Source organism: Chaetodon trifascialis, chromosome 13 (assembly GCF_039877785.1).
Source record: "Chaetodon trifascialis isolate fChaTrf1 chromosome 13, fChaTrf1.hap1, whole genome shotgun sequence".
Taxonomy (NCBI): domain Eukaryota; kingdom Metazoa; phylum Chordata; class Actinopteri; order Chaetodontiformes; family Chaetodontidae; genus Chaetodon; species Chaetodon trifascialis.
This window is the reverse complement of record NC_092068.1, coordinates 24468889-24480526: the sequence shown is the minus strand read 5'-3', so window position 1 is coordinate 24480526 and position 11638 is coordinate 24468889. Positions and strand designations below refer to the sequence as shown.

The 11638-nt window shown below is 43.4% G+C and overlaps 2 protein-coding genes across 2 annotated transcripts; both read left to right on the top strand.

The window, feature by feature from the left end:
• The first annotated feature begins 1938 nt into the window (after positions 1 to 1938).
• Positions 1939 to 7008, top strand: LOC139341258 (voltage-gated potassium channel regulatory subunit KCNG3-like). The gene is made up of 3 exons (XM_070977674.1): positions 1939 to 2136; positions 2403 to 3457; positions 3600 to 7008. Exons 2-3 carry the CDS (start codon positions 2883 to 2885, stop codon positions 4243 to 4245), a joined length of 1221 nt encoding a protein of 406 aa, XP_070833775.1. The 5' UTR covers positions 1939 to 2136; positions 2403 to 2882; the 3' UTR covers positions 4246 to 7008.
• Positions 7009 to 8197: 1189 nt separating this feature from the next.
• Positions 8198 to 10181, top strand: LOC139341221 (cytochrome c oxidase subunit 7A2-like, mitochondrial). The gene is made up of 3 exons (XM_070977613.1): positions 8198 to 8367; positions 8991 to 9119; positions 9856 to 10181. The coding sequence occupies exons 1-3, from the start codon at positions 8299 to 8301 to the stop codon at positions 9994 to 9996; spliced, it is 339 nt and encodes a 112-aa protein (XP_070833714.1). The 5' UTR covers positions 8198 to 8298; the 3' UTR covers positions 9997 to 10181.
• The last annotated feature ends 1457 nt before the right edge of the window (positions 10182 to 11638 follow it).

Below are 11638 nucleotides of genomic sequence, written 5' to 3'. Positions count from 1 at the left end.
TAAATATCATATTGATGTTTCAACAATAGGTATCAGAGTGATGTAGTTCAGATTAGTGGTACATGTATATGAGCTGAGTTTCTCAGGAGAAGGAGGGACGGTGGTGGTCTGACAACTACACGAGAGCCCTGTTTGAGTCATGTTTGTGGTGACTTATTTCAAATAAGACGTTAGGACATTTTTCAGTGCCGTTTGTGCGATTAAACAGGGCAATTCACCCAAAACATGATCTTTTTCTGAGCCTACTTAACCACACCATTTTCACAACGTAAACCTGAAAACTGAGATGTCACGAAAGGTGAAGTTTCTGCAGAAACATACAAGGCCGATATTCATTGTGGCGACTGGGTGGCCAGAGGGCTGTTTGTAGAAAAAAAAGATGTGTAGTGACTTTATGGTGCCTCTTTAGAAATGTATATTTTTGACTCTATTTTAGGGCTCTTCAAAACAAGGGAGCTTCCCTGTTTATATGCAAATTTCAATGAATGATAGTGTCTTTAAGCTGAGGGCTGTTAGTGTCAAACCGTCCTGTAATGTTGCTTTGTGTCATCGCAGCCAAGATTTCCATGTTTGTCGTAAAGAGAAATGGTTCCTTTTGAATTGCAATAAAAGCTATGAAGTAAAAAAGAGAAAGACTCGACATTTTGATGATTGTCCTCCTTATGAAAACTACTTTAGTATCAAGACTTTAGTGTTTTCTTTGCCTCCTGCTGCTGCTTCTCATTTACGTTCTTGTTCTTATTATCTGGAAGCTATTGCTAACCTGGACTTCACTGTCCCTGAATGGAGAGTCTCTAAAGAAGGCCTGAAATCTCACATCTACAAACCAATCTGCCATATTGGCTGACTTTCTGTTTTACCTCGACTTCATGAAACTCTTGGAATCTTTGGACTTGGATCTTTGAGTTCTGCTCGTCACACTTGCAGTGAAACACTAGTTTGATTGTTGTCTGTCAAAACAACTTAGAGTCCCGCTTGGCCTCTGATTGGCTGAAGCTGGACCTGCAGACTCAACACAGCGGAACAAAATCTGGAAATTTCTCTACTCATTTTTGGGCTTTGACAAAATAAAGCAAATATTCAATCTATTTTTCCATTGGAAGATTCTGATGAAATACACATTTGGCCTGTAACAATAACTGTTTTTTAGATAAAAAACTGTCAATTGTAAACACACACACACACACACACACACATGCTTGCACACCTTGTCACAATCATATCAAGAAAAAAGTCTATCAATGTGTTTAGAAATCACATGAAAAGAAGCTCCTTCTCATCATCATCACATTCAGACTTTTTCTTCCATCCAGCTGACTGTTGTCTGTTTCCATGGTTACAGTTTGAGCAGGTTGTAAATAATCCACAGGTAAATTGTTCTGAGGTGAGCCTTTTGATGGATGTCACTTCACACATTGTACATCTGTAATGACACGTGACAGATTAAGATCATTTGAGTCTTTCCGTGAGTTTCTACCATTTCGTACTCAGAATCAACTTCCTGTTTAGAGATTTAACTTCAGATCAGTGATGAAAAACATGCTGACCACCCAGCAGGGGGAGCTATTTCTTCACAATAAACTGCAGGTTAATAATTAATTCATACAGTCTCATTACTTATGTCTGCATTGATGTTCATTGAAACATGAAATTAAAATGAAGAGGATTAAATGTTAAATTATGGGTGATGAAGGACATCATCAGACCTGAAGGGGACGAGGAGGAACATGAAATGCAGAACAGGAGGAGAAAAGGGAGGAGAGGGAGAAGAAAAGAAGAGGACAATGAGTAAAAAGAACAATAAAAACAGGAGGATGAAGATGAAGAGGAGCTGCATTTCCCTTCAGTCTGTCAGACACTAAGTAGTTTTGTGGAGGTTCAGATTCTCTGCAGCTCAGACTTAGTGTTTGAATCATCGACTCTGATCCTCCTCCTCTCAGACAGGAGGAGGAGGAGGCGGAGGAGGACGATGTACTGCTGCTGCTGCTGCTGCTGCTGCTGCTCTTCAGCTTCACAATGAGAAGAAACAAACCAGAAGTCAAAAAGGATCCACTGTTACTGTGCACTTATCACCTGCTTCAGGTGTTTGATGCAGAATTGAAACGCATGAAGCTTCAGGTTCAACGCTGAGATCAGGTGAGTTTTTAATGTTGATGTGAGGCGTTAAATCACAGCTGCTTCTGAGTCACTTCGGTCGTCTAAAACTGTCAGAGATCAAACAGATTAGCTCAAAGGAAAATATATATTTTCAACATTCAGTGGTTCACTAGAAAATGTACAATAATGGAGTGTGAGAGATGCTGAGCTCATTTAAAATCAGGTCATTGAAACAGAAATGACGCTCGTGTTGTTGTTGATTACTGACACATTTTTTATTTCATTCATGCACTGACGATGACAAGGTTTCTCTCAGAAGATGGAAACCGGAAGCTGATGAGACAGAAAAACTTCTGTTTGAGAGGGAAGAAGCTTCAGCTTTTCAACAAATGGACGATGAAACAGCTTAACAGAAGATGGAGTTCGGAAGCCTTTTTTTTTTAACTACAACAAGATGAAGTTTGGCTGCAGCACTACATGTTTTTAGTAACAGAGCACAAACAGAAAGTTTGGAAGCAGCTTCAGCTTTTTAATAAACAGACAAAGTTGGGAAGCAGGCAACATTTTAACAAAGAAAAGTGTCAAGTTTGGAAAACAGCAACGTTTTTAAAGAAAAGTAATATGAAGTTTGGAAGCAGTATGTGTTTTTAAAGAAAAGTAATATGAAGTTTGGAAGCAGTTTGTGTTTTTAAAGAAAAGTAATATGAAGTTTGGAAGCAGTTTGTGTTTTTAAAGAAAAGTAATATGAAGTTTGGAAGCAGTTTGTGTTTTTAAAGAAAAGTAATATGAAGTTTGGAAGCAGTCTTTGCATCCTGAATGTTGGCGGTCGCAGGTTTTCCTTCTCGGCGGAATTGATGAAGCACCTTCCTCTCAGCAGACTCAGCCGGCTGCATCGCTGCGTGTCAGAGAGCGAGCTGCTGGAGCTCTGCGACGACTACGACCGTGACAGAAATGAGTTTTTCTTCGACCGGCACTCGGAGGCCTTCAGCTTCATTATGCTGTATGTGCAGCATGGGAAGCTGCGTTTCGTGCCACACATGTGCGAGCTATCCTTCTATAACGAGATGCTGTATTGGGGCCTGGAAAGCGCTGACCTGCAGCCGTGCTGCCAGCGACGCCTTGATGACCGCATGTCCGACTGCTTCGTCCACTTCTTCCCTGAGGAGGAACCACGGGGCCCTGAGGAGCCACAGAGCCCTTGGCTGGAGAGGATGAGGAGGACGTTTGAGGAGCCCACGTCCTCGCTGGCGGCTCAGATCCTTGCCTCGGTGTCGGTGCTGTTCGTGGTCATCTCAATGGTGATGTTGTGCGCCAGCACCTTACCGGACTGGAAGACTGCAGAGACCCTGGACCAGCACAGGTAGGACAGGAGGGCATAGACTGTTTCTGAGTCTGATTGGACCATCATGCTCATGTAGAATGCCATTGTTCCATGTTGTGACTCTGTCTTTCTGACTGGCCCTCTCTCTCCCCCCTCTCTCCGATTGGTTGTCTCCTTGCAGGATCATCGAGGCCGTGTGTATTGGTTGGTTCACAGCGGAGTGTATCGTCCGTTTCCTTGTGTCTCGGGATAAATGTGAGTTTGTCCGTCGTCCTCTCAACATCATTGACCTGCTGGCCATCACACCGTACTACGTCTCTGTTACCGTGACCATCCTGACGGGGGAGAACTCTCAGCTGCAGCGGGCCGGCGTCACACTGCGTGTCCTACGTATTATGCGGATCTTCTGGGTGATCAAACTAGCACGTCACTTCCTGGGCCTACAGACGCTTGGCCTGACGCTACGACGTTGCTACCGCGAGATGATGATGCTGCTGGTTTTCATCTGTGTCGCCATGGCGATCTTCAGCGCACTGGCCCAGCTGCTGGAGCACGGCCTGGATCTGGAGGCTGGAAACCAGGACTACGCAAGCATCCCCGCTGCCTGCTGGTGGGTCATCATCTCCATGACAACAGTTGGGTATGGGGACATGTACCCTGTGACGGTGGCGGGTCGTGTGCTGGGCGGTCTCTGCGTGGTGAGTGGCATTGTGCTGCTGGCACTGCCCATCACTTTCATCTATCACAGTTTCGTCCAGTGTTACCATGAGCTCAAGGTGCGCTCCACCCGCTGCACCCATAGCCTGTCTGCCGAGTTCATCAACTGATCAATGACCAGCGCTATCGTGTACGTAAACTGGGCAATGACCAACGCTATCGTGTATGTCAACTGGCCAATGACCAACACTATCGAGTACATCAACTGATCAATGACCAGCGCTATCGAGTACATCAACTGGCCAATGACCAACGCTATCGAGTACGTCAACTGGCCAATGACCAACGCTATCGAGTACGTCAACTGGCCAATGACCAACGCTATCGAGTACGTCAACTGACCAATGACCAACGCTATCGAGTACGTCAACTGACCAATGACCAACGCTATCGAGTACATCAACTGGCCAATGACCAACGCTATCGAGTACGTCAACTGACCAATGACCAACGCTATCGAGTACATCAACTGGCCAATGATCGATGCAATTGAGTGCATCAACTGGCCAATGACCAACACTATTGAGTTCGTCGACTCACCAATGCTGCTGATGTGGACGCCACAACACAGCATTTATCAACGCTGCCAACGCCACCCAGGCAATAAATTCTACAGACGTCAATATCAAACATTACAAACTGTAACTCCAGGTCCTACGAAAGCACTACGCATTTTTACTATTATGAGTCACACCTGACGAGCTGCCTCACTTCAGTTCAGTCAAAGTTTTTTAGGAGTTGAAGGTTTGTTTTATGTTTTTCACGTACATTTTATCCAGCAGTTGGAAATGTTTAATGTCCATACTTTCCTTGCAATTTCTTCTGAAGTGACATGATTGTGTAATCTGAAGTTCTTGGTAAACAGAAAATGCGGTCTTACACAATGAGTTTTCACTCATTCATGTGAGTTTTAAAAAGAGATACTCGGACAGCTGTGTCTGAGAGATCCTTAAAACTCATGTAAATATTCATTTATTTGTTGGAGTGTTATCATCCATCTTTGTTGAATTGTCTGTAATTGAGAAAAAGAAGTAAAATGACCTGAAACTGATTTGAAAGTGGATAAACTGAACACTGTGAACAGGAAACAAGTTTTCCCATCAAATTACATCTGTTGAGGCATATTTCAGTTTATTTGTATCAGGGAATCGGAGAGCTGTAAAATGACGCATTAGCACTATTCATTCTCCAGATTGTGCAGCACAGACAAGCTGTTTGTCAAAGCAGTTAAGAAGAGCAAATAATAATTATAATAATTTAGGTAAAGAAAAGGTTTTTGAAACAACATGCTGGACTCATTTGGACCAATCAGGTTACATCCATGCAGGTGTTAATAGATATGTTAATACATGTTTTAATAGATGCTCTGATCGATGTATTACGTGTGATATGGCACCTCCACTCATAACCCTTTATCACCCTCATAGAACAGGTTCTGTTGTGGTTTGTGCACCTAATTTTGAACCATTTTAAGCACATAGTCTCCCACCTGGAAAGAAAGAATGTCCAAAAAAGGCTATTTGTCTTACATGTAATAGTCCTCTGCGTCTTCTTATCATTAATAGTTAGTTGATGCTTGTTTTTAGGATGAAAATGAATATCTGTAATAACAGAACAAAGCTCGTAGGTGATCTTTCTTCTAGTGTACTTCTGTTGTGCGTTATGAAATGCCCTCTGTTTACAACACATCCTGAATTAAAGTAGTTCTGCTCAAAACTAGCAGAAACATGACGGTTAGCTAGATGGCACCAGCACCAGCAGCAGAAACACCACTGAGAATGTGCAGTGGGACACAAGCTTGATGCACTCAGACAGCAGTTCCAGTTACTGGACGACATTTGAGGTCCTCTGTCCAGCTCTTCTGATGGACCCATGGTTACTTTCTGACAGTTGTGATCCATTTGGCTTGAAGATGATGGTTTTCAAAGTAAAGTAGTTCAGTGCGATAATTAAAGTGGTATTTAGATTTCAATGTTAAGTATTCAGTAGTGATTAGATTTTGTGATCAGATGATCAGTTGATTATAATATTCAAATCCTTCTTTGCTTCCCTAAAAGAGGACAAACTTCCCTTTAATTGTCAATAAATGACACTGATGCCTCCTGGATCTTTCTGGTTTCTTTGAAAAAAATATTTAGTAAAGCAAAGTCCTGTAAAATATTTTTTCTCTTTTCAGTTCTCAAACTTGTGTATGTATGTGAGCACTTGCAGGTCGGATAGTGATGAACTTTTCTTTGGATCTTCATGATCTCCCCTGGACACAGGAAACAGTAACATCTGCAGATCTACTTACTGTTCCTGAGAGGATGAACTCTTTGTATGTCACTGTGTCCTGTAGCACCCCTCCTCACACCTTTCTAGACTGTCAGGGGTTAAATCAGCAGTCTGTGGTGTAACTGGATCTGTTGGGACTCGATGGACACCATCCACTGTTCCCACGGCAACGACAGACTCAGAGACAGGAAATTGAAGTGTTGGAAACATTTGGTTTTGAATGTCAGGATGGTGGAGCTGCTGAAGTGTGAATCATCTCACGAAGACTTCTTCTTCTTCATCTTCTTCTTCCTCCTTGGTGTAAAATACTGCAGGGTTCAAACCAAAGCACAACTTCATGTACTATCCCTTTAACCTTGAGCCAATCACACTTCTTTCTGTAATGTAATTTATATGAAATTTACAATAAAAGAAAACATAAAATACTGTGATTGGCAAGTGTATGGTAGAGATGAAATGAATGAACTGTAATGTAGGAGGGTTATGTACAGGTGAGACCAGGATTTTAGAAACGCGGTGCACTAATAAATATATATTCTGTGATGGTTAAACAGCTTGTAAATAAATATACAGTATTAGCACTGCTAATAGCTCTCTGGACATGTATGTGAATTTCATGTGTTCCTTCAAATCACCCAAGTTGTACGCATCAGTCTATGTTACTTCATTGTCAACCCTGACCTTCTGTTTCAGGAATGTCTGTATGGCGGTCCTCGGTACTCCTTGGTACAATGGCATCGATGCATTTGCTGATATAGCCAATTACCCATCCCTGTACGCGTCAAAGTTTTTGTCCTGAAACACATTCCGATTATGATTGTTTGGCCCTGCACTGAATGGTCCATGTGACCAGACTGTCCCTTTTGAATTTCTACCTATGGACAGGCAGAGGCAGAACTGACAGGTGATCTGATCTGCCAAAAGGAAGGTGAGCGATGGCCTGATATCCATCCCATTAAGAAATGTAAGAATGGTTCCATGTGCTACCACCACACAGAGGACAGCTGATGTATTGTTGATATCTTGGCAGGACTTTCCACAGGTCGTGTTGTTAAAGTTCCTGGCCATAATAAAAGCAGCCTCTGGCCATGAGGTCTCAGTCCAGTCAATAACTCCATACAGCTCATCCAGCTTGGTAGGTGTGATGGAATATACCCACTGTGACAACAACTGGCGTAAGCACCCTCGGAAAAAAGTAAGGATGACATCTGATCATAAGGTGTTCCAGGGTTAGGGGAACAGCACATAGAAATGATCTCCACATCTGAGCACCACTGGTAGTTGATCACGAAGCAGATGCCTCCACCATGCTCTTCTCCAATTCTATTGTCTGGTCCTAGTGGTAAATGGAGAGTCCCTCTGGAACAAGAGTTTAGTCCTGGACTGAGGGGTCAAGACAAGTATCCTGGAGAAACCATAATGTGACAGTTCGTAGTCCTTTTTTCACCCTTTCATGAGTATTCCCCAATGGTTTGTTGACCATGGTGAAAAATGTTGTCCACCAACAATCTAAGAAGATGTTGTTCTCTATCATATTGTATGATAGGACTTGCTTGGGAGATGGGTGGAGATTTGGTCTGTGGGAGGAAGCCGGAGTACCTGGAGAGAACCCACGCATGCACGGGAAGAACATGCAAGCTTCACACAGAAAGGCCCCACATATTTCAAACATGTCAAAACCTACTACTTGGCATTTATTTATTTGTTTATTTTTTATTTTTTTAACTTCCATTCAGGCAGTTCACGGACGCCCTCTAAACAAAGGTCCGTCTGTGCTACTTGGACGTCATCAGTGTCGTCATCAGGAGGCGCGGAGCAGCTGCTTCGCGGTGTGTTCAGAGTAACCGCTTGAAATATTGTTGGTTCCAGGTGTGTTATCTGACTAAGAGATGTACTACAAACTGAACGGAGTGACTCAGCGGCTCACCGGAGCTCCCGCCACCGCTTACAGACCGCAGGTGAGACCCGAACACCGCGTGACCTTGGTAGCACCTGGAGGAAAGCTGCTAAAGCTAACCAGGAACAGCAAGACTATAACGGTGACCAGTTATCGAACAGTCTATCAATAAATCAGTTAAAAGCAGTTTAAATGTGATCTGCGGACTGATGGGTCTGTCTTTATTTTCCTGATAACCCCGCTAATCTGTTCACTGATCGATCCCCTCTGTCCTGTTGTTTGTTACTGATGATCAGTGATGTCAGGACAAATAGCTGCTGACAGACTTCCTGATTTATTAAATCAAAATAAAGTGTCAGGTTAACAGTCTGCAGAGTTTCTTTTGAATATTTTAACATTTATGTTCATGAATGACATCAGGGCTGAAGATAATTTTATCATCAATCAATCATCTGATCATATTTCCATGTAATCAGTCGGTCTTTAAATACCCATCACATCCAGTTAGAGCAACAACTAACAATGATTTCCTTATCGAACAGAGGTCGACTGGTCGTGGGTTTTTAAAGGTCAATATATTAATGATGGCTGAGATCAAGAAGAAGCTGATTGATTGGTCAGTGTCTGATTCAGGTCCTGTCTCATTCCTCTTGTTTCTCTCTCTCCACCTGTCTGTCTCCGCAGGGTCTGCGTCCAGGAGTCCCACCTGTCAGTCCTCCCATCACGTTTGCAACTCCGACCAAATTGGCGTCTGAAACAGGAAGTCAGTACCTGGGAGCCAATCGCGTCCCTGACCTGCAGAAGGTCTTTCAGGTAATTCTGTGATGCCATCAGCAGCAGCTCTCAGGTGTGGGTGGGGACACCTGAAGCTTAAGTCCTGATGTCATGGCTGCCTGCAGGCTGGTCTGCGGCTGCTGACAGCCAGCAGTAATGATTATTTCTGCTGGTGTGACTTCAGATTTGTTTAAGTCGGTCAAAGTGTGTCAGTTTGTAAAGTGTGTGGAAGTTTCTCGGGGGGGAATGTGCAATATCTTCCTGTGTGACTTCTGTGCAGTCTTTTGATGTTGGACATTGTGCAAAGTCCTTGGTGTATTTGAGTGATATTGTACTTTGATTTATGAGAGCTACGTCAGTGTTTCCTCACGATGCCTAAGGCAATGAAGGCGACTAACTGAGCAGGTACCAGCTCTCAGTCCTGGAAAAGGTACCATGGGTACAGTGTTCCTTTAATGTTTTGGTCATTGGTGGGTCACAGAGGTTCTTCAGGATGTTGAAGGAGTCACTGAGGGAATTGGTCCTGTACAGTGTTTCAGACTCAGACTCCCAGAGGTTCCATGAGGCTTTGCAGAGTTTGGAGAGGTCAGTGAAGAGGTCCTGAAGTCAAATATGTTGAGTGGTTCTTGATGGGGTGACAGTGATGGTGGGTCATAAGTCCTTGAGGTTCCTGTGGTATTTGAAGAGGTTTAAGGGGTTGGTTTGCCTCGTATCATGTGACCTTTATGATGATGTTATAAGCCCGCCCCTCACAGGTAACCTATGTCTCTGTCAGATGTCAGACGGCATCCCTGTCCACCTGAAGAGGGGCGTGATAGACAAGCTACTCTACCGGACCACCATGGGTCTGACAGTCGGGGGTACGCTCTACTGCCTGGTGGCACTCTACATCGCCGCCCAGCCCGGCAACAAGTGATGCTGCACAGCTGCTGTGCTCTGATTGGAGGAGAGATTTGTGAGAGCTGTTCGGTGTGGCGGACGGACGAGGAGGTGTTCAGGGACGGTTGAACATTATCTGAGCTCTGCGGAAAACTAACACTTTGTACAGAAAACATTATTTAGAGTGAAGAATAAAGAATAAAGTCTATTTTGTTTTTAAAAATGTCACTGTCTGTTTTTTATGTCTTTTAATGAAATATCTTAAACATACTACCTGTTAGATTTATATGTAAATTTGTTTGTGGAAAGCTCAGATACATCAGCTGCTGACGGATCAGTTGTTTGTTCCTCCTCTGATGTGAGTTGATCCTGTTTTTATGAGTCCTGATCCTCCGTCTCATCAATGCCATATTGTTGGATTCAGTAGGATTATTGAGGATTACCTGTTCTCTCAGCACTTGTATAACACCGTCAACAGACCTCAGATCAGCTTCACCTGAACTGCAGTCACTTTACATTCATGCTTTTGTATAAATTAAACAAACAAGACACTTTGTAATTTTGTCTTTTAGCAGTGAACAAAAAGGACAAGTTGGACAAATGTTTGAAAATAAAATGTGTGTTTGAGGATTCAGTGTTTTCAGAGTGTTTGAAGGCTGTGAGATAAAAGATTTTTTAGACCAGCGTGAATCAAAGCAGATCGTTCTCTTGTTTTTGGACTAGATTCAGCCCTGATGATGCAACAGTTTTCTTTACTGCACTTGATTAAAGTTTGCAGACTCGTTCAGGAGCTGGACAGTTTGTGTCTGATCAGTTAATAAGTTCCCTGTGTGTGTTCAGTGATGCATATAACTCTCTCACCACTCAGCCTGCTGCTCGTCCTGAACACCTCTACAGGTGGATTTATGTCTGTATCACAACTGAAACAAATTCATTGTTATTAAGTTCCCAAAAGCTTCTCACCGCCCACCACAGCATCAGTTAGTCATCAGAAGCTTTCCACACTGAGCTGATACTGTACCAACAAGTGTCCAGGCCTAAGAGAAGGAGCACAATCATCTGAGGGATCCACTTAAAGCTTGTGGATCACAACTGGACCTTTGTGAAAACAGCCATGAGATCCACGAAGAACAACACTGCAGGCGATGAAGAAACGAAGAACAAACTCAACTTCCCTCCATTTCAAACAGGTGGCAACACCAGCGACTACGGACTGCCAGGAGTGCTAATGAACCAGGAGGTGTCGGTGATAAGGAGCCCTCACAGGATGAACACCTGGGACTCCCCACCAGTCACTGAGAAGCTTCTGGATGAGAGATGAGGAATCCAGCTGCTTTTCATTCAGCCTTCCTGGATGTCATATAAGTTTATTTCAGTTAAAATGGTTCATGTTTTTGTCATTATGGGATTATTTCAATGGGGACAGCAAGTGCTTTGAATGAGCAGTAGGCTAGCTGCTAGCATGTGTTATTGAAGAAGAAACATACTTTTATTTATCACACATATTACATGCACGCCATGCTTCGTGAAATTATTTCTCTGCATTTGACCCATCCTTTGTCCGTCCTTCCTCCGTGGCAGACTAGGAGCGTGCCTGGGGACCCAGTTCTTTTCGTCACCATTGGTCGGGGGGGTATATTTTTATGGAGGATACTCCAGGTGAACACGGGAAGAACATG